We start from the raw sequence: 22,775 nt of genomic DNA, 5'->3' as shown, positions 1-22,775 counted from the left end.
CAAACAAATTCCCCTTAAAAAATACACAACCAAAAACACTTAAAACATCTAACAATGGTTCAGACTAAAGCAAAGTAGAGAAAGTGGTGAGTGGCCCGGTATTGGGTACTGTTCATCACTCATCTACCCTAAAAGACACAAACCAATCTCTTTCTTCTTCCTAAGGGCACCGTTATCTCCGCTCCGTTGCATCCTAGGCGATCCCTTATGCAAGAACGCGAGCGTTGACTCCGCCCAACTAAAAAACACAAAAACAAACAGAAAATCTTTAGCCGAGCTACGGTAACTCTGATTCCTGAAAAGGATACGTAGGCAGCGGGGTAGGGCCCGTGCGAGTACAATTCTTTCTTTTCCCTACATTGTGCATTCATTCGCATTTAGACATAGACATAGATATACACCCTTTAGATAGAAACAAACATAGGTGGATACCATCGAGTACGATGGGCGCGAGGGGTGCTAATACCTTCCCCTTGCGTAACCGACTCCCGTACCTTGATTCTCTGGTCGTAAGACCCTGTTCTTATCCTTTGTTAGGTTTTCTGATATTCCTTTCCCTTATGGGATAAATATATTGGTGGCGACTCTGTTCATTTTTCGCGAGCGTGCGACAGCTGGCGACTCTGCTGGGGATGTTGCTAGACCTGTTGCTGGTCCATCCTTAGTGAGTCGATCCTAGCCTATCCGTTTGTTTGTTTATTTACTGGGTGTGCTATGTTTTGTCTATACGTGCATTTATTTATTTTATGTATTTGTTTTATGTTTCGCATGTCCTGTTTATTTTCTGCTTGCATATCATGTTTATTTCTGCTTGCACATCATGCATATGGATTATATTTTGTGTTCCTTGGGGTCTTCTGTTCTGTTTTGCAGGTTGGGTGGGATGTTCTATGAGGTAAAAGGCCCAATACCCAGGCCAGAGTGACACATAGGATACCTAGGATAGAGTGGATAGTCATGACGCCAACAGAATGTCAGGTTCTGTTGATTGCGATCATGAGACCCACGACCAGTCGAGGTTCAAATGAAATACCATTGTTGGCATGTATTTGCGACAATGATGGTGTTTCAGGAGAACTGATAACGCTGGAAGCCATTGACCTACCTTGACCTAGATTCACCTGTGAGTGGGGTGGGATATACATGACAGGTACCGTTGGTGACTATTCTGTTCTGTTGGTGACTATTGGTTTTCCTGGTATCCAAAAAGGCGTCGGACCTTTGATCCTGTGACATTTGACCTGTATCAGTTATTCGGAAGTTTGTATGGTGGTTACTAAGATTATATGGACCGTTGATCCCATGCTTTTGCATTGCATAACATCATTGCTTTGTCCGCTCCATTTATGAAAGATCCTAAAGTCTATTTCCAAAAAAGAGAAAAGAGAAGAAAAGAAAAGATATGTAAAAGAAAAGAAAAGAAAAGATATGTAAAAGAAAAGGAAATAGAAAAGCAAAAAGAAAAGAAAAGATATTCTATACAAAAAAGAAGCTTTGATTCCAAAAAAGAAAAATGAAAGTGTGTGAAAAGACTTTAGGATCTCTCATAAATGAAACATGCATTCATACTATCATGCATTTCATGGTTCTTTCAGAGACTTATGGGACCATTTCTATCCAGATTTCAAGATCAACAACAGATTTGACTTCTCACTGCCACAACTCCAAGATCAACTATGGAACAACTCCGTGAGGAAATGGATGAGATGAGGGAACAAATGGGTCATCTTATGTTGGAGATGCGAGACTTGGTCCGTAATCAGGATGCACTAAAAGAGGAGAATAGTCAGTTGAAGACTCAATTGAGCTTGGTCATGGAAGTTCTGAAGACGGTATTAAGGAAGGAAGGTGATGTTGTTCCTGCTGCTGCAACAGAAGTTGTTGATTCCTTCTTCCCAATAGGATTCCTTTCCACTCATGGAATGCCTCAAGGAGCTCTCCCTCAATTTCAAGTGCCATTACCTCCACATCAATCCGTTCATGTCCCTAGAATGAATCAAGGGGGCCAAATGCGTGGGAAAAAGCCTAAGATACCTCAGAGAGTTCTCAATCCTATCCCGTTGCCTTATGCTCAGTTACTTCCTCGCTTGCTGGAACTCCAGTTGATTGAGCTACGAGATTTGGCTACGCCTGAAAAGCTTCCCCCCAATTTTGATGTCAATGCTCGATGCGAGTTCCATTCTGGGGCACCTGGCCATGACATTGGGAATTGTAAGGCAATGAAACATCAAGTTCAAGATCTCATTGATTCAAAAGTGATTTTGTTCACCCCCGAAGGTATGATTGTTCAAGGAAATAGGGTTCCATATGTGGTGGAAGAAAAGGTTGATCCATACTTCTATGTCGGATCTACTTCAAATCAGAACCACAATGCACCGTCTTGGATTCCAGATCTTCCACCTTATCAGTCTCCGATTGTTTCACAACCAAATCAAAAAGGGAAGACACCTGAACAGATTGTGTATCATCACCAGCAACAGGGTCCACAAATGCCGAGGAGACCACCAAGAAGAATTGACCCAATTCCTATGACCTATAGTCAATTGCTTTCTCATTTACTCAAGGATTCTTTGGTCCAACTAAGAGAGTTTAAGCCCCCTCCAACACCGATTCCTCAAGGATATGACTTAAATGCAAAGTGTGAGTACCATTCTGGGACATCTGGACATTCAACTGAGGATTGTAATGTTTTGAAATACAAAGTCCAAGATCTCATTGACTCCAAAGCAATATCATTCACCCCAAATGATCTGCACATAAAACGAAGAGTTCATGCACAAGTGAATGTCCGTATTCCATAAAGTGTCACAAAAAGCAATAAGCCCAGAAGGAGTCAAATCTCCTCAACTATGGCAATCATCATTTCATTTCCGTATTCTCATTTCAGTACTCCCTATTTTGTTGAAGACTACTTCTTTGTTTGAACTCATTGGTATGATAATAATGAAAGCACCACAAATTCTCGAGCAACTTTGTCAGAATCTTTTCAAAGAGAAATCAAGAATGTTTTGTAGAAGCATCTCTCATTCTCAAGGTTCTTATGCTCAGTTGTATCCGTGGAGGTTGGTTTTTCAGTCGGTGTTTGAATTCTCCTTGCAACAAGTAGCTTCTCTAAGTTTGGTGACTACGCAAGTTTCCTCCATGGATATGTTTGGGGCTCCCGCACGAGGGATAAGCAAGACGCACTCTTATCTTGAGCATTGCACCGTTCGCATTGCTCGAATCCCTAAAGCATTACAAATTCTTGGGTGACTTCGTCAGAATCTTCTTCCATGTGGTAATCAAGAGTATTCTACACAATGCACCTCATTCTCAAGGTCTTCTTCACCACAAGTTCTCAGTTTGATGACCATGCAAGGTTCCTCCACTTTCGATAATGAATACTTCTACAACATCTATGCTTGGGGCTCCCGCACGAGGGATAAGCAAGACATACTCTTATCTTGAGCATTGTCTCACTCGCATTGCTCGAATCCCTAAAGTAAAAGAAAAAAGAAAAAGCTTACGACTCATGGGTGACTTCGTTGGAGTTCTCTCTTGAAGTAATCCGAAGTGGTTGGAAGGAAATGATGAAAGTATTCGAGATCAGCAAGTCCAGACGGAGACGAGTCTCCTCAACAACGACACTCATTTAGTTTCTTTACTGCATTCTCATTCGCAACTTTCCCTTTGTTTGTTTAAGCATTGATAGCATGTAAAAACTTGTTAATTTCTGAATGAAAATAAAAATACACTGTCTATGTTTGTCTTGAAGTAATCCATTCGTTATCACTCATAAAATGTTTTGGCATTACGATACCAACTTTACTAATTGCTTGCTTATGCAAAAAGCTGAGGGAGAATGATGAAAGATAAAAATGAAAAATCTCTAATCATGTATTTTCGAATAAAAACCCTACTGAGGATGTACAGGCATTGTTTCAAATCCCCAAACACCGGAGATATAAGGGAGATAGACCCTCGTTAACCCCTTTGAGCCTTGGAGAAGGAGTTTCTTTTCTAATCATAAAAACCCTTATTTTAACCTTGGGGCAGGGTAGTGTTCATTTAACTTGATCGAGTGTTCAGAACTCGCCAAAAGGTGCACATAAGGGTACAACAATGGTTATCCTTCAAAAGGTTGGGGAATTTCAAAACCGCAATGATTATCCTTATTCCATCAAGAGGTCAAAAGAGGACGATGCCTCAATGGTTATCCCTCATCAATCAGAGAATGAGGCAGTCACAATATTTCAAACAAATCGAGAGCAACGCGATATCACACGACTTGTTCAAAAAAGGAGAATAAAAAAAAAAAAGAGCCCGCTAAGTCAATAACATGAAAATAAGTGACTTAGGCAAAAGTTAGGGCATCCCGCTGGACTCCAAAATAAAATTCAAAAGAATTTGTCCAGGCAAAAGTTAGGGAAAACAGAAGCGAAAAACAAGGATTACAAAATAAAGATCCTCATCAAAAGAACAAAGTCGTGTGATAATGAACCAGAAGAGAAAAAGTGAGTGACTGCCATGTCCAAAGAACCTCATTGATTCCTCAACCATCTCAAAATTCCTTGTGAGGGATGAACACTCGTGTCGAGCTAACTGAACATAGGAATGGAGAACATCACGAAGGGGGTGGGTACAAATAATTTTGAGCCTAAATATCCTTTGTTTCTTTAAACCGTGAACCCGGCCAAATTACAACCCTTAAAAGTCCTAATTGAAGTAGGGTTTATTTCGAAAGCACACTCCGATGAGATAGCGTTTAACTGACTCCCAATGAGGCGTGACACATATCCATGTTGGTATCGTATGCTTGCTTTATCTTCCATATGAAAAAATCGAGGTTGTGTCAACTAGTGATTCAGTCACAAGAGGTCGCAGCCTCATTTCAATAAAAAGTTTCGTTAAACTTCAAGACTAACATAGGCTTTCCATTAGAATCATCATTCTTAGAATTAACATTCTTTTGCATGCAAAATATGTGCTTAACATCAAGGAAATTTTCAAGGATGAGAATCAATGAGCAACTTGATCATGTCAAAATACAAGAGACTTGAGAACTCCGAAGAGTAAAAGCTAATCATCTCAAATGTTGACCATCAAGGGGCAAGTCATCCAAAGAACTCCGTTGGGCATGAACAGTTAATGCTTTCCCTGATTACCTTGAAGGGAAGAGTTTGAAGACTCCGTTGAGCGTGGTAAAGTTATTTCCATGTTTGTTTGACTTCAAAACAAAGAAAGCTTGAGGATTCTAGTAAGACGTACCTAATCAGGGGCAATTGAATCGAGGTTTGACCTCTCAAATGTGCAATCTAGGGCAATCACGTCAATAAATATCTCCAAGCTTCCTCCAATCTGGGGCAATCGAGTCGAGGATTCTCTCTCAATTTCAGTCAATCTGGGGCAATCACGTCGTGGAACCCCTCAAGTTCAGTCAATATGGGGCAATCACGTCGTGGAACCCCTCAAGTTCAGTCAATATGGGGCAATCACGTCGTGGAACCCCTCAAGTTCAGTCAATATGGGGCAGTCACGTCGAGATTCGACAAATCTCTCCAAGGATCATTTGGGGCAAATTCCTCCATAAGTCACGAAGCTTGGGGCACAATTCTGAGTTTTTTTTTGCCGCTCCATGACCATAGGAGTTTATTTCTCCTAGAATCTTGGTCTCCCCCCAAGCATGGAGTTTATTTCTCCCGAGAGTTTGTTCCATTCCTCAAGCATAGGAGTTTATTTCTCCTAGGAGTTGTCCTACTACCTTAATCAAGGCTCCTTATCTGGACTTCTCATCCCCAACATGGTGAATCGAAGGAATCTCCTTAAGCTGAAAATCCTCCAAGCAGTGGCACATGGTGAGAAGTCAGAAATCATTCTTCAAGTCAAGGAAAAGTGCATCTTACAAATCAAAAGTCCAATATCTATTGGCACCTCCACATGGTCCTTAACACTAGGGGGATTCTCCCTGGTGTTTACCTCATCAATGCCTTTATTTGGCACTCTGCATATAGCGTTCACTGCATATAGCATTGCATCCTCAAAAGCGTAGCATATCCATCAAAATGGATCATTACGCCATAGAAAAATTCAAACATGCATACAAAGCATAAGCCAGATAATACAAATCCGCACCCAATCAAGATGACGATACTTCCCCACATAAAATATTGTCCTTACAAACTCCAATTGATATCTGCTACTACATTACAAATCTCCATATGCCACGGTGCCGATACCTGGTATCCTTAATCCCCAAAAAAGAAGTCTCATTTTCTCTCTCCAACATGGATCGGATGCAATGTCTTTCTTCGTCGGAATCGTTGTCTCCGAGGTTATTTCCCGCATGCTGCGTGCATATTAGAGCGTGAATGAGGGTGGGCATTCAACCCATCTCATTTTTCAAGCGTTTGGATAACCATACTTGGTGTGTGGCAATTCGAACGATTGCCGCTCTTGAAGAGTTACACCCCGCCTTTGGCCTGAGGGATTATTGTAATTCTTATGCTTCGCAAGCATCAAAATCTCCGTCTTCTTGTCAAGTCTAGTCGTCACTAGTCTTGTCGTGGTTATTTCCCGTGTGCTACGCGCATATTAGAGTGCGAATGAGGGTGGGCATTCAACCCATCTCATTTTTCAATCGTTTGAGTAACCATACTTGGTGTGTGGCAATTCGAACGATTGCCAATCTTGAGGAGTTACACCCCGCCTTTGGCCTGAGGGATTAATGTAATTCTTATGCCTCGCAAGCATCAACATCTTCGTGATTATGTCTTTTTGATCGAGTCTAGTCGTCACTAGTCTCCGTGGTCCCTTCCCCCGTATGGGAAAACATTTTAAGCCCAGTTTCCGACCTGGCAAACCCTTTCAAAGCCCAACTCTAACCTGGCAACCCCTTTTAAGAAACCAATCTTCAACCTGGCAAGCCATGTCAAACCCAATTCCTCTTTTGCCCCCTGATGTCGGGTCGATGTTGAGTCATAGATCGCCACGAGATCTTATTCCTCCTAAAGTGTGGGAGATCGCACGAGATCTTCTTTCGATGTTGAGTCATAGATCGCCACGAGATCTTATTCCTCCTAAAGTGTGGGAGATCGCACGAGATCTTCTTTCGATGTTGAGTCATAGATCGCCACGAGATCTTATTCCTCCTAAAGTGTGGGAGATCGCACGAGATCTTCTTTCGATGTTGAGTCATAGATCGCCACGAGATCTTATTCCTCCTAAAGTGTGGGAGATCGCACGAGATCTTCTTTCGATGTTGAGTCATAGATCGCCACGAGATCTTATTCCTCCTAAAGTGTGGGAGATCGCACGAGATCTTCTTTCGATGTTGAGTCATAGATCGCCACGAGATCTTATTCCTCCTAAAGTGTGGGAGATCGCACGAGATCTTCTTTCGATGTTGAGTCATAGATTGCCACGAGATCTTATTCCTCCTAAAGTGTGGAAGATCGCACGAGATCTTCTTTCGATGTTGAGTCATAGGTCGCCACGAGATCTTATTCCCTTTTCTTCTGTTGACGAGTTGATCGCCACGAGATCTTCTTTCGATGTTGAGTCATAAGATCGCCACGAGATCTTATTCCCTTTTCTTCTGTTGACGAGTTGATCGCCACGAGATCTTCTTTCGATGTTGAGTCATAGGTCGCCACGAGATCTTATTCCCTTTTCTTCTGTTGACGAGTTGATCGCCACGAGATCTTCTTTCGATGTTGAGTCATAAGATCGCCACGAGATCTTATTCCCTTTTCTTCTGTTGACGAGTTGATCGCCACGAGATCTTCTTTCGATGTTGAGTCATAAGATCGCCACGAGATCTTATTCCCTTTTCTTCTGTTGACGAGTGGATCGCCACGAGATCTTCTCGATGTCGGGTCATAGATCGCCACGAGATCTTATTCCCTTTTCTTCTGTTGACGAGTTGATCGCCACGAGATCTTCTCGACGTTGAGTCGTAGATCGCCACGAGGTCTATTCCTTTCAGTCATTTTCCCACACAACCATTTCCCTTGAGAACCTGTATTGGCACCGTTACCATGTTACAAACTATCACCATTCAACCATTACCCACCGTAAACTTTTCCACCAGAAAAACAAAAGAATCTCTTTCCCCAGCAGATATCAAACCAAAGTAAAAATAAGAATAACACTTACACCATCCTCTCTTCAGGACAAATTTCTGGTACTTTGATATTTAATCTTCTTCTACCTCGAATGCTCGAAAGGCTAGCGCCAATCTCACCTTCAGGTTTAAGACGATTAAATAGGGGCAGCTGTCATACCCCAAATTTGTCCTACCCTTTCAATATTAACTGGCTTAGGCTTTGCATTCATATGCATCCCTCCATTAGGTCATCTAACACATCATGCATCATTAATCAATAAATTTGGCTTGGGATCATTGGTTGAAAATGTAGGGATTCCACATAGCTTTGAGGCTCCTACCTTAAATTAACCTGTTTCAACCGGTTACTGGTTCCCCTGTATGCTTTGGGTGATTGAAATCAGGGTTTGAACTCGTGGTTATTATGGACTTCTCTATCATTAAGCTATAAGGCCATTTTTTTCTCACGATTCACCAAGATCAAGAGTTTGGAGTTTATTCCCCTATATATATCAGAAGATTAGGATTTTTGTCAGGGTGTCTAAGTTGGTTAATTCAAGTGAGGTTTATCAGACCTTATGCTAAAGTGTTCTCCTGGGCTTTATTTCTTATCACATTCAAAGATGCAAGGTATTATTGTATTACAAGTGCAAAGACATAAGAAGTGAGTTAGTAGAGACTTTGGTCAAGACAGTTTTGTCGCTTCAAATGCAAGAGTTAGTGCACCATGGATTTTGTGGACCTAAAGTCAAAGATAATTCAAGCTTTAGATTTGAAAGAGGAAACGATTTTTGAAAGGTGTATCATTTGAATGCTAAAATTACAAGACAAAGTTTTCTTACAAATTCAAGTTGCGCTAACGGTTCAAGTTCAAAAATCCAAGGTTCATTACAAGAATCAAGTTCCATTACAAAGTGCCAAAAGCATATTACACAGGCATTATACATGAGAATTACATATTTGATCCTTCAAGTCCTCTCAAATCCTTCAAGTCTACCCCACTTTGCCTTTACTATGGTGCTAACTGACAGTGTGATAACATTAGAGGAAATCCACATTTTCCCATGGTTCCAATTGCAGAAAAGCCTACTATAATGCAAACAGCACCATACCTGCATAAAACAAAACCTACATAAACCAAAACAGCCGCACATCACTAAAAGCTAAACCACCATTAATTCAAAAATTCAAGCAATACATTCTTCAAATTATTTTCCATTCATAAGCAACCCTGCAACCATGTTCCTTCAAATAACTTCATCACTTAACCTGCATAATTCACATCAGAACTGCCCTGCATCATCATCAAAATACAAAGAAAATGAATGAGTTCAGTTTTCATCACTAGCCATCCCATACACACTTAAACTAGCAGCCATGAATTCCGACATTTAACACACTGCAGTGCACAAGTTAATCAACAGAACCCTGAATCAATACATCATTCACACACCAGTTCAGCATCAAACCTCACACCAGCATACATTCAAAATAAAAACTCAAATAAACAGTTCCAAAAACCGAATAAAACTGAACCATGCTACATTTGAAATAAAACCATCCCTTACATTTCACCTAACTGAAAAATAAGAAACAATCACTACCTATCAAATCCAGCTCAGCAAATATCCTAAATTCTAATCATTTTCCAGACTGTCAAAACAGAACTTCACAACCAAATACCAATCCCTAACTGTTTTCTAAACTCCTAACTAACATCTAACTGATTCAGTTACAAATCCCAAACATCATAACAAATTGTAACTAACAGCAAAAACAGAATCATAACCACCAAAAAAATCAGTTACATTACTTAACAGAAAATCAGAATCAAGGACTTACCTTCAATTGCAACTGAACTCAGAACTCCATCTATATAAAAGCTTCCCCACCATTCTCAGGGACCCCTTCACCATTTTTTTCTTCTTCTTCTCTTTCAATCTCTTTCTCCACACACGCTCATTTCTACCCTTCACCATCACCTTCTCCATTCTCAATCTCTCTCACTCATTCAACCATCTTCATCACAAAACTCTCCACCACTCATTCATCATCACCCTCACTCCTTCATCATTTTCATCTTCATCTTCAACCTTTAACCGTAACAGAAAATCACCGAAAAAAACTCACAAACTCTTCACAAACTTCATCTGCGGAAACCATCATCGAATCATCATTTTCAGCCTCTTCACCAACTCAACACTCTTCATCAACAATTCTGCATCGCCATAATTCGTAACTCGGCATTCTCTCTCACGTCAACATCAACAATAACACAACACGCAAGAGAAGTCTCAATCAAGAACAACACAGAAGAAGAAGAGAATAGAAGAAAGTGATAGGATGGACACTACAAGAAGCTGAATTCGTGTTCTTACCTGAAATCCAAGCCTGCTCGATTTCCTTGCGTTTATTTCGCACCGGAGCTGTTGGAGTCTCTCTGGCTTTCCGTTATTCCATGAACGATCTCCAACCAGGTTCTGTTCACTGTTCCTCTCATTCAATCATGTATGCAATCGATCTTCTCTGAGTTGCGATTCCCCTATGTTAGCCTGAATTTCGGGTCTAGGTTTTCACGTGTTGAGTTCTTCGATCCCGATAAATGGAGTTGATTTTCGGAAATCTAAACTCAGATTCGTGTTGAGGATTAAAAATGAGATAGGGTTTGTGTTTAATCTTTTGTTGATTAAGAGGACGGAGACGGAGAGCCACGGCGGAAATTGTTCGCCGGAAATCGCTCCGGTGTGAGAGAGAGAGACGAAGTGAGGCAGAGAGTCTGAATGAGGAATCTGATTCGTCACACCTCTCAACCCTATTCCCCTTTTTTTCATTTTTCTTTTAATTAACATTAGTATTAATTAGGTTGATTAGAATTAATTAGGACTAATTAGGATTAATTGGACTGAATAGTAATCTTTTGGATCATGAAGACCTGGACCATTACTTTGGGCCTGCACCGAATTCCTCTTATCCTCTATGGCCCATTTCACCATTTTTGACCTAGGAAAATCTGCAACAAAAGCTCTGCTGGGCCTACTGAACAACTTTCTACACCTTATTTTCTGGCCTTCACCCCCTGGCTCACTTGTTAATTCTAGCTAATTAGATTTCTTTTTAGTTTTCTCCTATAATTTTCTTAGTAATAAAAAGACCTAATAAAATTCATAAAAGCCTCATTAAAAAAGCTCATAAAAATAAGTAGATCTTAGGCTAATTTTGACATTAATCTTTTGACTTCCCCTTCATAAAAACAATAAAAATACTAGTTTATGCTTGTTAGAATGTAGGTTCTTTAAGTGCAACTTAGGCTTGAATTAGAATTCCCTTGACACCAATAAAACTCATAAAAAATAGTAGTTTTCTAGTTTAATTTTGCATTGATGCTTGAATTGTCTTTGCGCTAGTTCCATGTTATTTTTGTATGATGCTTGTGTGATTTTATTGCTTGTATTTTTGGCCTTATTTTAGGCCTATTTCGTTCATACCATTTTTAGACTTGTGTAAACAACATAGATTAGAATGTTAGATCTAGTTCCCTATTGCATTCTTTTTCTTTTCAACTCTTTAAAACGTTAATAAAAGGAAGATGCGAATCACAATAAGAAAGTGATAGAGAAATGAGTGGGATTCATTCCCTAATCTATTTCTCAATCGCTTAGTGGCATAGAAACGAGTGGGATTCATTCCCTAATCTGTTTCTCGGTCGCTACTTAATGGGAGAGAAACAAGTGGGATTCATTCCCTAATCTGTTTCTCAAACATTAATTAATGGGAGAGAAATGAGTGAGATTCATTCTCTAATCTGTTTCTCAAACATTACATAATGGGATAGAAGTGAGTGGGATTCATTCCCTAATCTGCTTCTCGAACATTATATATTTTTATGTGATTCGAATCGCAAACAAATTCCCCTTAAAAAATACACAACCAAAAACACTTAAAACATCTAACAATGGTTCAGACTAAAGCAAAGTAGAGAAAGTGGTGAGTGGCCCGGTATTGGGTACTGTTCATCACTCATCTACCCTAAAAGACACAAACCAATCTCTTTCTTCTTCCTAAGGGCACCGTTATCTCCGCTCCGTTGCATCCTAGGCGATCCCTTATGCAAGAACGCGAGCGTTGACTCCGCCCAACTAAAAAACACAAAAACAAACAGAAAATCTTTAGCCGAGCTACGGTAACTCTGATTCCTGAAAAGGATACGTAGGCAGCGGGGTAGGGCCCGTGCGAGTACAATTCTTTCTTTTCCCTACATTGTGCATTCATTCGCATTTAGACATAGACATAGATATACACCCTTTAGATAGAAACAAACATAGGTGGATACCATCGAGTACGATGGGCGCGAGGGGTGCTAATACCTTCCCCTTGCGTAACCGACTCCCGTACCTTGATTCTCTGGTCGTAAGACCCTGTTCTTATCCTTTGTTAGGTTTTCTGATATTCCTTTCCCTTATGGGATAGATATATTGGTGGCGACTCTGTTCATTTTTCGCGAGCGTGCGACAAAGGTGTTGAAGTGTTTCGACAAGGAACTGTGGTGGACGATGTCCAAGATATGATGTGACGTCTTATGTTGCACTTTCCACAGGATCCCCCTCCGCCACCGCCGTTTCAGTAAACCAGGTAATCTCCGTCACACTGGAATTAAAACATTGAGGACAATGTTTCGTTCAGGTGTGGGGGAGGTTCTATTTTATTTTATTGCTTTGCTTTCCGTTTTTGAATTCATAGTTTAGTTCGTTTGATTTGATTATGTTCGTTTGTCTTACTTTTATTTTAAAGTGTGTTTCTTTCAAGTTTGTATGGTGCAGTGCTGTCATGGTGTTACCAGGTGATTGATACAAGTCGGAGGGGAGCAAACTAATAGCTAGTGGTTGAACAACACATTCCACACTTGATCTCCGCAGGCACCACGGAAGTTGACACAATCAAAGAGGAGAAGGTAGGACGCAAAACGTCAACACTGAACCAAGAGAGTAGTATGGTATACTTCAGATGAAAGGAACCCGCATGACACCAAGAGCACCTCGAAGCATGTAAGCTTAACCGACCTGGTGAGATTTCAGAGCCAAATTCATAACTCTACATGAGAGTCCAGTCAGGTATGGCACTATTCACTTTGATTTTGCGTATGTTCTCATAACACAAGCACACTACGAAAGCGCACACTGAGGCAAGTTTTTTTCGTAACCCCGAGCCTTTCTAGCCATCCTGTATGCATGATATCCATCGTCAACCCCCTTTGAGCCGTAATGTTTGTTTTGTTCACTGTTGTTATTCTCGTTACCACCCGCATATTCACTGTTCATGTTATCGCTCGACATTAATGTTAGTCTCTTGAAAGACACGAAAGAATCTAAGTGTGGGGTTGTAAACCAGTGAGAAAAGGGCAAAGAAAAAAATAGAAAGAAAAGAAAAAAAATGAATGTTGAACTTGTGAAAATCCAAATAGAAAGCTTGAAAAAACAAAACAAAGAAAAATTCTTAACCCTTGCCCACTTATGTGAAAGACCATGTGAATGACTCTAAAAAGCTAAAAACAAGATGTTAAAGGTCTTAACCCCATTCTTACGATTCAAACCACTGAGAGTAGAAATGTGAACCCAACATAAATGCCGAGCACCAAAACCATTTGTTATCCCATTCCTTGTCTACCCCACCAAACCCAAGCCACGTTACAGCCCAAAGACCTCATGAAGTGTGTGTAATCTGTGTGTGTAGTGATTCGAGAATGTATTCAAAGTTAAAAGTAATATGCATGCCTTGGTACTGTGAGTGTAGACACTTTAACCCGGAGAGATTTTGTGAGAGTGTGAAAAGCTTGCAGGTGAAAAAGTGCTCGGAAGTGATAATACGGTCGATAGATTGACGAAGGATGCCATAGACTCGATTGCTAAGTGAAGGTATTTTGCGAATAACATGATTGTGTTGTGGAGAAAAGAATCTCGTCGGTGACCTTTGTTTTGCCTCGATACATCACTTGAGGACAAGCAATGAGATAAGTGTGGGGTTGTGATCGGTCACCATTTCTAGTAAGTTTTCGCACCTTTTTCCGACAAGAATTCATGGTCTTGGTAACATTAAGTGGCATTTGCATATGTTCTAAAGTAAGTTTTAGTATTTTCTTTGATGCATTTTAATGCGTTATGAGTATTACAAAAAGTGTCTTTTTATGCGCTGGTTGGTAGTTTTGTTGGCCAGGTTGATGCAGAGGGAAGATAGGAACTTTTGGCACACACAAGTGGATAAGAGAAGCCGGAAAAAGCTGAGTTCAGAGGTCAACACGGGCACCCGTGTGGAGCAACACGGTCCGTGTCAAAAGATGGCTGGAAAGGCAAATTCTGGATGCAAAACAGAGGTTTTACACGGGCACCCATGTGCAGGCACACGGACCGTGTGAAAAGATGCCTGGAAAGTGGATTTTGGCTCAGGAGCAGACGAACAACACGGGCGCCCGTGTGCAACAACACGGCCCGTGTTGATGATGCGTGCTGATTTTATTTTCTTTGTGTTCCTCACTTGAAGGGGACCATTAAGGCTATTTTTGGTACTTCAGTTTCAACCTGAATGGAAGAGAGTTATAAAAACAACCTTAGGGAAAAGGAAGGGACACTTTTGGAGATCATAAGATAGAATTGCAGAGAAGAAAAGAGACGGAAGCGGGATTTTGGAAGACGAAGAGATTCAACGGTGGACACCATTGAAGATCCTAGTTCTCCCAATTGATTGTAATGTCTAAACTTTTCCATTTGTGTTTCTTGAATATTATGAGAGGCTAAACCCCCCAATGCTAGGGGTGTCCCTGATTCGATCTGTAATAACTCTGGATTTGGTATTTCGTTGATTAAAAGTTCATATTATTCAATTCGATTGTATAATGTTTATAATGCTTTCTTTATCGGACCAATAAGGATTGTTATGTGGTTAACAATTCGTAGGACTACAATTGTTAGGGTTTGTATACAATTGAACCTTATAATTATCACCTAGGACTAGGGATATAGTAAGGTTATTCAGAAATTCTTGATAAATTAACGATTTGGTTTTGTCTTATTTCTCTAAGGACTTAGGTAATCGGATTTTAAGCCAAAAAGGTTTTCACTAAGTATTTAGGAAAATCATTCTTGAGAATGAATAATTGAACCTTATGAACGTGTTAAAGAGATCTTCATCCAGAGGAGTTAGGAATTGAATCACACACCCTACCTTAGCATTATCTTCTCATTGTCAAAAGCTCAGTTTTAATTTCCCTTATTTCTTAGAATTTTAATCTCTTTCGTTAATCATTTGAAACAACACCCTTATGATCTTTTGTTTAATTGACTTAGTACAATCACTTGTATTTCCTACGCGATCCTCGTGATCGATACTTGGGGTAAAACCCATTATTACTACATCGGTGAAAATAATACACTTGCTATTTTTCCGATCAACTATATCTCCAAACACATAGATCCAAAGAGATTACATAGTCTAAATTGCTGATTGATTTGCCAATTTCAATTTTTAATATTTTTTTAATACTCTCACTCGCAAGCATCCTCTTAGTGAACTTCAAATCATCTTTTTGATGACATTTTTAGGACTTCTAAACATAAGAAATGTGAGCATTGTTCTGTAGCTTTCTTTTCTTTTCTTTTTTGGGCTTTGCCATTCTTTTTAAAATGAAAAGAAATAGCTAATACATAAATGCTTACGTATTAAACATCTATACTATACACACTTAGTTAACCTCTTTATCCAAATTTAGTATCCAAGTGAATATGTGATTGATCTTCCTTGCTGTTATTGTGGTGATTGCACAACATAAAAAGTGATGGTGGGTAACATGGTTGTTGGTTGTTTCAGACAAGAAAGAAAGATAAAAGTTTCCAAAGCTTCTTTTTTCATCACAACTGTTCTTCCTTACTCATGATATATATAAATCTCACTCTCTCTTACCAATCTATTCCCTATATTCACGCCGCACTCACACTCTCTTCCCTTTCCAAAAGCCAAAACAAAAATCATCACAAAACCAAACCATTGCTTCTCTTTCTCTTTGCTTTGTCTCAAACACAGAAAAAAAAATGAGTGAGTTATCTTTCTCTAACACTTCCAACAAGACCAATGAACTCTCATGTAACATCTTATCCATCTTGTTCCATTTTTGTTTCTCTATATTTTCACACCCTTTGTACTTCTTTTACTTTCTATTCTTCTCTCCATATATCCTTAAACTTCTCTCTTTTCTTTCACCTTTGTTCATCACTACTACCCTTCTTATTCTTGTGGCTCTTCTTACTTTCACTCCTAGCTTTGTTCATCAAAAGGGTGGTAGCAAAAGTTGTAGTTCTGAGATTTCTTTGTCCAAATTGTGTTTTTTTCTTTCTATTTTGCAGAATTTTCTAACATGGTTTGAATCTGATGACAAGGATGAGGAAATTGGTTTGCTTAATGAGTTGGAAGCTTATTTAGTTATGTTCCAAGCTTCAATCTTTGAAGTTGATGAACCGAAATCGGAATCGGAGGAAGATTTTATCTTTGAAGAAGTAGATGAAGAGTTTTCAGTTGAAGCAGGTGATGTTTTAGAGTTTTCAGTTGAAGCAAGTGAGGTTTTGAATATAATTGAAGAAGAGAAAAAGGTGAAGTTGGATGAAGAAAAGTTGGATGAGAAAGTGGAAAAAGTTGTTGAATCTAGTAAGGAAGAAAAGGTGTTAGATGTGAAGAGTTTAGTGACATTGTTTCAAGAATATGCTGAGTTAGAAAATGTGTCTAGTGAAAAGGAAGAAAAAGAAGTAGTCAAGCCTATGTTGGATACTAAGTTCAATAAAGTTGAAGAAAGTAAAGAAAAATGGAACATGAGAAGTGGATCCAAAGTGAAGGGTAATAGGGACATGTATGAAAGTAAAGTGAAAAGTGGTAAAAGTGATGAAGAACATGCTTTTGGTGAAGCATTGAAGGTGAGAAAATCTCATAGAGTGGATGCAAATTATGGTAGTCCACAAAGTAATTGGGAGTATAGTGGAAAAGTGGTTGGGAATAATGATGAAGTTGGTTCTAATCTTGGAAGTTTTGGTTCAATGAGAGTGGAAAAAGAGTGGAGGAGGACATTGGCTTGTAAGCTTTTTGAGGAAAGACACAACAATGGTGATGGAAGTGAAGGAATGGATATGCTTTGGGAAACATATGAGAAGGAATCAAACAAGGTTATGAAGAAAAGTGAGACAAAGAAAGGGAAGAAATTGAGTGAAGTTGAGTATAATGAGGAAGAGGAAGAGGAAGAAGAGGTAGGGGCTAAGTTATGTTGTTTACAAGCTTTGAAATTTTCAACAGGGAAGATGAATTTGGGAATGGGAAGGCCTAACCTTGTTAAATTTTCTAAAGCTTTGAAAGGTATGGGATGGTTGCATAATGTAGGCAAGAATGGAAAGAAGAATAACACCACTAAATAATTTTGTGTTTTGTAACTTTTGATTAGAGTTAGAAGTTGTGTATTTGTTTGATGATCAATGAGAAGTAAATATTTTGTATGTCGATTATATAACGATGTTTCAGATGAGATGTTTCGCATAATATATGATTTGAAAATATATTTATAAGTGTTGATTTAGAAGGAACCCTCGTCTTATAAGATTCTTTTGTAAGACTTTGGTTTCATGTTGTAACAATGTCACTCAGTTAATAATTTTAACCATGTGATCTCAAATCAAATTAATGGTTGAGATCGTTAACGTTAATTTATTAATTGTGTTATTTTAATTGTCTGGTCTTAAATTAGTAAACGAATTTGATTTATACGTTTTAATTTTGGGATAATTTTAATGCATCGAATCTAGATCGGATCTTATAGGGTTTGAATAGACCCAACATAAATTTAAAGAATTTCTTCAATTTTAATAAATTAGAGAAGCTTCTTGTATTGACTTGGGGAGGACCCAACACATTCATGCTTTATTCAACAAAGTGTCCAAGTTTGTAGTGAAGACTATATTTCAAGCAACCACAGGAATCTTATAGCAACTATGACTCTGCTGCATCATTAGATATGCTTTAGCATTTGCAATATATTTTATAAAAAAATCATTATAACATGCATGCTTTTGGTAATAATTGTTTGAGGACCATTCATGTATACTATTTCACACATGCTTGGTTCTTTTGTGGGACTAACTAATGGTGATTGCAACATTATGTTGATTTGAAAATTTCATAAAACATGTTCTTTTGTTCTAACAGTTATACATTTACAAGTCCAAAACAAAGGAAACGGTTAAGATGTCTATTTTTAACTCTATTGAAAAGTCTCAACGGTGTGAATTATGAGGTAGGAGAAGAGCAAAGTAGCATCTAAGCAGTTGCTATCTTCTTACTCTTTCAGTCTTGGATCCCAATCATGAACTTGGCTGTGCAATTGGTTAAAATCTTGATTTTGGCATATAAAATCTTGATTTCAGCATATATCTAGATTTATAAGAATTTCAGGTCGGTCAGAGGCCGAAAGAAGAAGACTCAATTGTAAAGCCCATTTTAAAATATCTACGTAGTAGACAGGGAAATAGGTGGGATCTCGTCAAAAATTCAACACTTAATTCTAGCTACTAGTATATTGTCTGTTGTTGAATCTGATGGAAAGACTCTTTACATCTCATGTTAACTTAAACAGAAGCAGTTTTAACTGTTTATTATATATAAGCCCAACGATGTCATTTCAGATATTATCTCACTTTCACTCTGTCATACCCCAATTTTGTCCAGGGTCATTCATTCATCGTAGTTGTGTCATTAGTCGGTCATTCATTACTTAGGTTGACAAAAAAGTCAACTAAGGTCAACATTTGGATCATTAAAAAAGTTAAAAATACTCGTAATTGTACTTTGTGCATTTTTATTTACTTACACCGCTTTATAAATTGCACGAATTGATCAAAATTCAATCAGAATAAAATTTTGGTTCTACAGACAGGCAGATAAAAGCGATTCGACACTGTGCGTAAAATTAGCGGGCAAAAATATTTTGAGTTTTAACCTGTACTAGACTGTTTTATGAAACTATATTGCGGGTAGGTTATTTCGGTATGCTCATTTTATTTTTTAGACTTTGCTTGCAGTCGCTTCTTGTACAGTTAGAACTTATTTAACTAGGTATTTTTAGTTGCGATTTGATCATTTTTCGTTTTGTTTTATTGAACCTTGTTGCGTGTAGATCATTTTAATGTGTTCATTTTATATTTTTGTCGAAGGCTTCTTCATACTTGGGTGTCCACTTGATCTTCTCTTCCTTCCTAAGTGCATATCATACTTCCTTTCTGATTGTTGGATGTCCTTCATGTCATCGACGAGATTGTGTCCTTTTGCCGTCTTGATGATCATGTTGTTTACATAAACCTTAAGGTTCCTCCTGATCTGATGGGCAAAGATAGTGTCCATGAGTCGATGGTACATGGCACCAGCGTTTTTGAGGCTGAACGGCATGACATTATAGTAGTAGTTTCCATGGTTTGACATGAAGGCGGTTTTTTGGGCATCCGAAGGATTCGTCTTGATTTGGTTGTATCCTGAGTAGGCGTTCATAAAACTTAGCACGCGGTAGCCTGAGGGTCCGTTGATGAGGCAGTCTATATCTGGCAATGGATACAGGTCTTTGGGGCAAGCTTCGTTCAGATCTGTGAAGTCCATGCACATTTTTCATTTGTTTTTAGCCTTCCGTACTAAGACCGTGTTAGCTACTCAGGTGGGGTATTTTGTCTCCGTGATGAACCCGAAACTGGATAATTTTTCCACCTATTCATTAATGGCAAATTATTTTTCCTCGCCCACCTCCTGCTTCCTTTGCTCCACTAGGCTGGAAGATGGATGGATGGAAAGGTGATGGCTCATGATTTTGGGTTTATACCTGGCATGTCTGACGGGGACCAAGCAAACAAGTTGAAGTTTCTTCTGAGTCAGTTGTAGCAACCTGCCCTAAAAATTTAGCTTTTAGAGTCGCCACCTATTCTGAAGGGCGAATAGGAAACCCTACGCAGTTTAGAGATCGGGGTAAGATACTATATTCAGGTCGAGGGAAGGTGTTAGGCACCCTCAACCCTTTCCTAAAGGTTAACATTGCAAAGATAAGGGTTATGGCAAAACATAAAGAAAGGTAACAAACAATTAATAGGGTTAAAGACATGATTAAGATTTGGAGGAAGGGGACTCGCCTTGTTGCCAAGTGCCTACGTATCTCCTTATGGAGAATCAGAGTCAACGTAGTTCGGGGCAGGGTTGTACGCCTTAGATTTTGATATGAAGGTGTTTGAAGGCTTTTTGAGTTGCCTTTATCGTAGCTTTTGAAATGCGAAGTTCGAAGGTATTTTGAATTACCTTATCGTAGATTTGAAAATCGCAGGGATGGAAATTTGTAGTTACGTGGTTTAGTGTGTTTTAAATGTTTGGGCGTACAACCCTGATTTTAATTTGTACTATTAACCGCAATAATCGATTGATTCAATTACCATAGTTAACAGATTAGTAGTTAGATCGTTACCAATTTTAATCGATGGATTCAATTATCACTAATAACGAATGAAAGTATTTTTTAGAAATTTAAATGATTTAATTTGTATCATTATCCCTCGTAATCGATTGATTCGATTAAAAATAATAATGAATTAGAATGAGGGAAATAGGCTAATCATCGCAACCAATAAAAATGGTTGAAACCTTTTAGCCAAATAAAATTATTTATCTTAATTTATATTTAATTATTTAAAGGATTGATTATTACCCATCGCGACCAATAGATTTAGTCGAAACCAATAACAAATTAAATCCTATTATTTTGGCTAGAAAACTAATGGGATCGAACAAACCCTAATGCCTTGATAACAATTTTCTAGGGTTTTGTGATTTTTATATTTAAAAGGGGTTAAAATAAATTAAATCGATAAAAATCAAAATGATCGGGAAATAATCTTAAATAATTACAACCATAATCCTAATCATATCATTAATCCTAGTTAAATAGACTAATTTTTAATTAAATAAGTTAATTAACTTAAACATAACAAATTAATCTAAATAACTAAATAAAAAAATAAATAAAAAATATTGAAGAACCTTTGATTGAATATAGGAGGGCAAATTTTGGGGTATGACAGCTGCCCCTGTTCAATCTTCTTAAACCTGAAGAGTCAGATAGGCACGCCTGCCTATCGTGGTCTAAAGGTAGAAGATGATTGAACACTGAAATGCCCTGAAATTTGCACTTATTGGGAAGGATGTTCTGCGGGAGATGAGCTTGAAGATGCCACCCAAGGTAAATACCATTTTTCGGCACATGAAGAAAATACTTTCTGGAAGGAACCAGATGCTTTGATTGTAGCATAGCCTAAAAAGGCAACCTGAATTTTATGCAATGTTATGATGCATGTAATGTATGATGCAGTGAGCTTCTCAAGAATAAATGAGAGTAATGTATGTATATGCATTATGTATGAATGAGGTATGTTAATTAAATGATGCATGATTGTCAGTATGTTAGTTGAAGTTAGTAACTTTGGAAAAGAAAAATAGAACCTTGTTTGTTATTGAAGAAGATCACTGCCGAGGGACTAACGTGATAAACCCAATTGAAGAACTGTTTGAGAAACCTTGTGATCAGGGAAAATAAATCCCTATTTGCAAAGAGACGTAGCTTTATATCACTGCCAGGGGACTAACGTGATATTAATCAGCGAGATGATTTGAAGGAGATCACTGCCAAGGGACTAACGTGATGAATGCTATGTAGAAGATAATTAACTTGTTGTAGTGCTAGAGGGTTTGCAGTTTGTAGGTAACCCACTTACTATAGTTCTAGTAAGTCGTCGCGGTTGGTATACCCACTCCCTATCGTAGTTTGAGTAAATCTTTCGCAGATGGTGTGACCCACTTACCATAGCTCTGGTAAGTCGTCGCGGTCGGTCACACCTACTTACTATCGTAGTTGGAGTAAGCTTATCATAGATGGTAGGGCCCACTTACTATTGGTCTAGTAAGTCGTCGCAGTTAGCCATACCTGCTTACTATCGTAGTTGGAGTGAGTTTATCGTAGATGGTAAGGTCCACTTACTATTCAGTAAGTCGTCGCGGTTGACCATACCTACTCACTATCGTAGTTGGAGTAAGCTTATCGTAGATGGTGTGGCCCCTTTACAATAGCTCTGGTAAGTCGTCGCAGTTAGCCATACCTGCTTACTATCGTAGTTGGAGTGAGTTTATCGTAGATGGTAAGGTCCACTTACTATTCAGTAAGTCGTCGCGGTTGACCATACCTACTCACTATCGTAGTTGGAGTAAGCTTATCATAGATGGTATGACCCACTTACTATAGTTCTAGTAAGTCGTCGCAGTTAGCCATACCTGCTTACTATCGTAGTTTTGATTAATCCCCAAAAGGATCACTTGCTATAGCTCTAGCAAGCTCACCTGCACCAATGGGATCCACTTGCCCTGGTTCAGACAAATTTACCTGCATAGAAGATTGTTTTCCTGTATGAAAAGGATTCACTTGCTTGGAGACTCACGACTCGAGGGTCGGGAAAGATAGTATGTCAAATGTTTTACGACTCGCGGGTCGGAGACAATAGCATGTCAAATGCTTTACGACTCGTGGGTCGGAGAACACACTTATTGCAACACGAGGGTTGGAATAGGGTTTTTTTTTGTAGTATGAGAATGCGCTAGA

The 22,775-nt window shown here is 38.8% G+C and overlaps 1 protein-coding gene across 1 annotated transcript; it reads left to right on the top strand.

The window, feature by feature from the left end:
• The first annotated feature begins 15,852 nt into the window (after nt 1–15,852).
• Nucleotides 15,853–17,646, top strand: LOC131611643 (uncharacterized). The gene has a single exon (XM_058883570.1). The coding sequence runs from the start codon at nt 16,159–16,161 to the stop codon at nt 17,521–17,523; it is 1,365 nt and encodes a 454-aa protein (XP_058739553.1). The 5' UTR covers nt 15,853–16,158; the 3' UTR covers nt 17,524–17,646.
• Nucleotides 17,647–22,775: the final 5,129 nt, after the last annotated feature.

The sequence above is a fragment of the Vicia villosa genome, linkage group LG6 (assembly GCF_029867415.1).
Source record: "Vicia villosa cultivar HV-30 ecotype Madison, WI linkage group LG6, Vvil1.0, whole genome shotgun sequence".
Taxonomy (NCBI): domain Eukaryota; kingdom Viridiplantae; phylum Streptophyta; class Magnoliopsida; order Fabales; family Fabaceae; genus Vicia; species Vicia villosa.
This window is presented reverse-complemented; position numbering and strand designations above follow the sequence as displayed.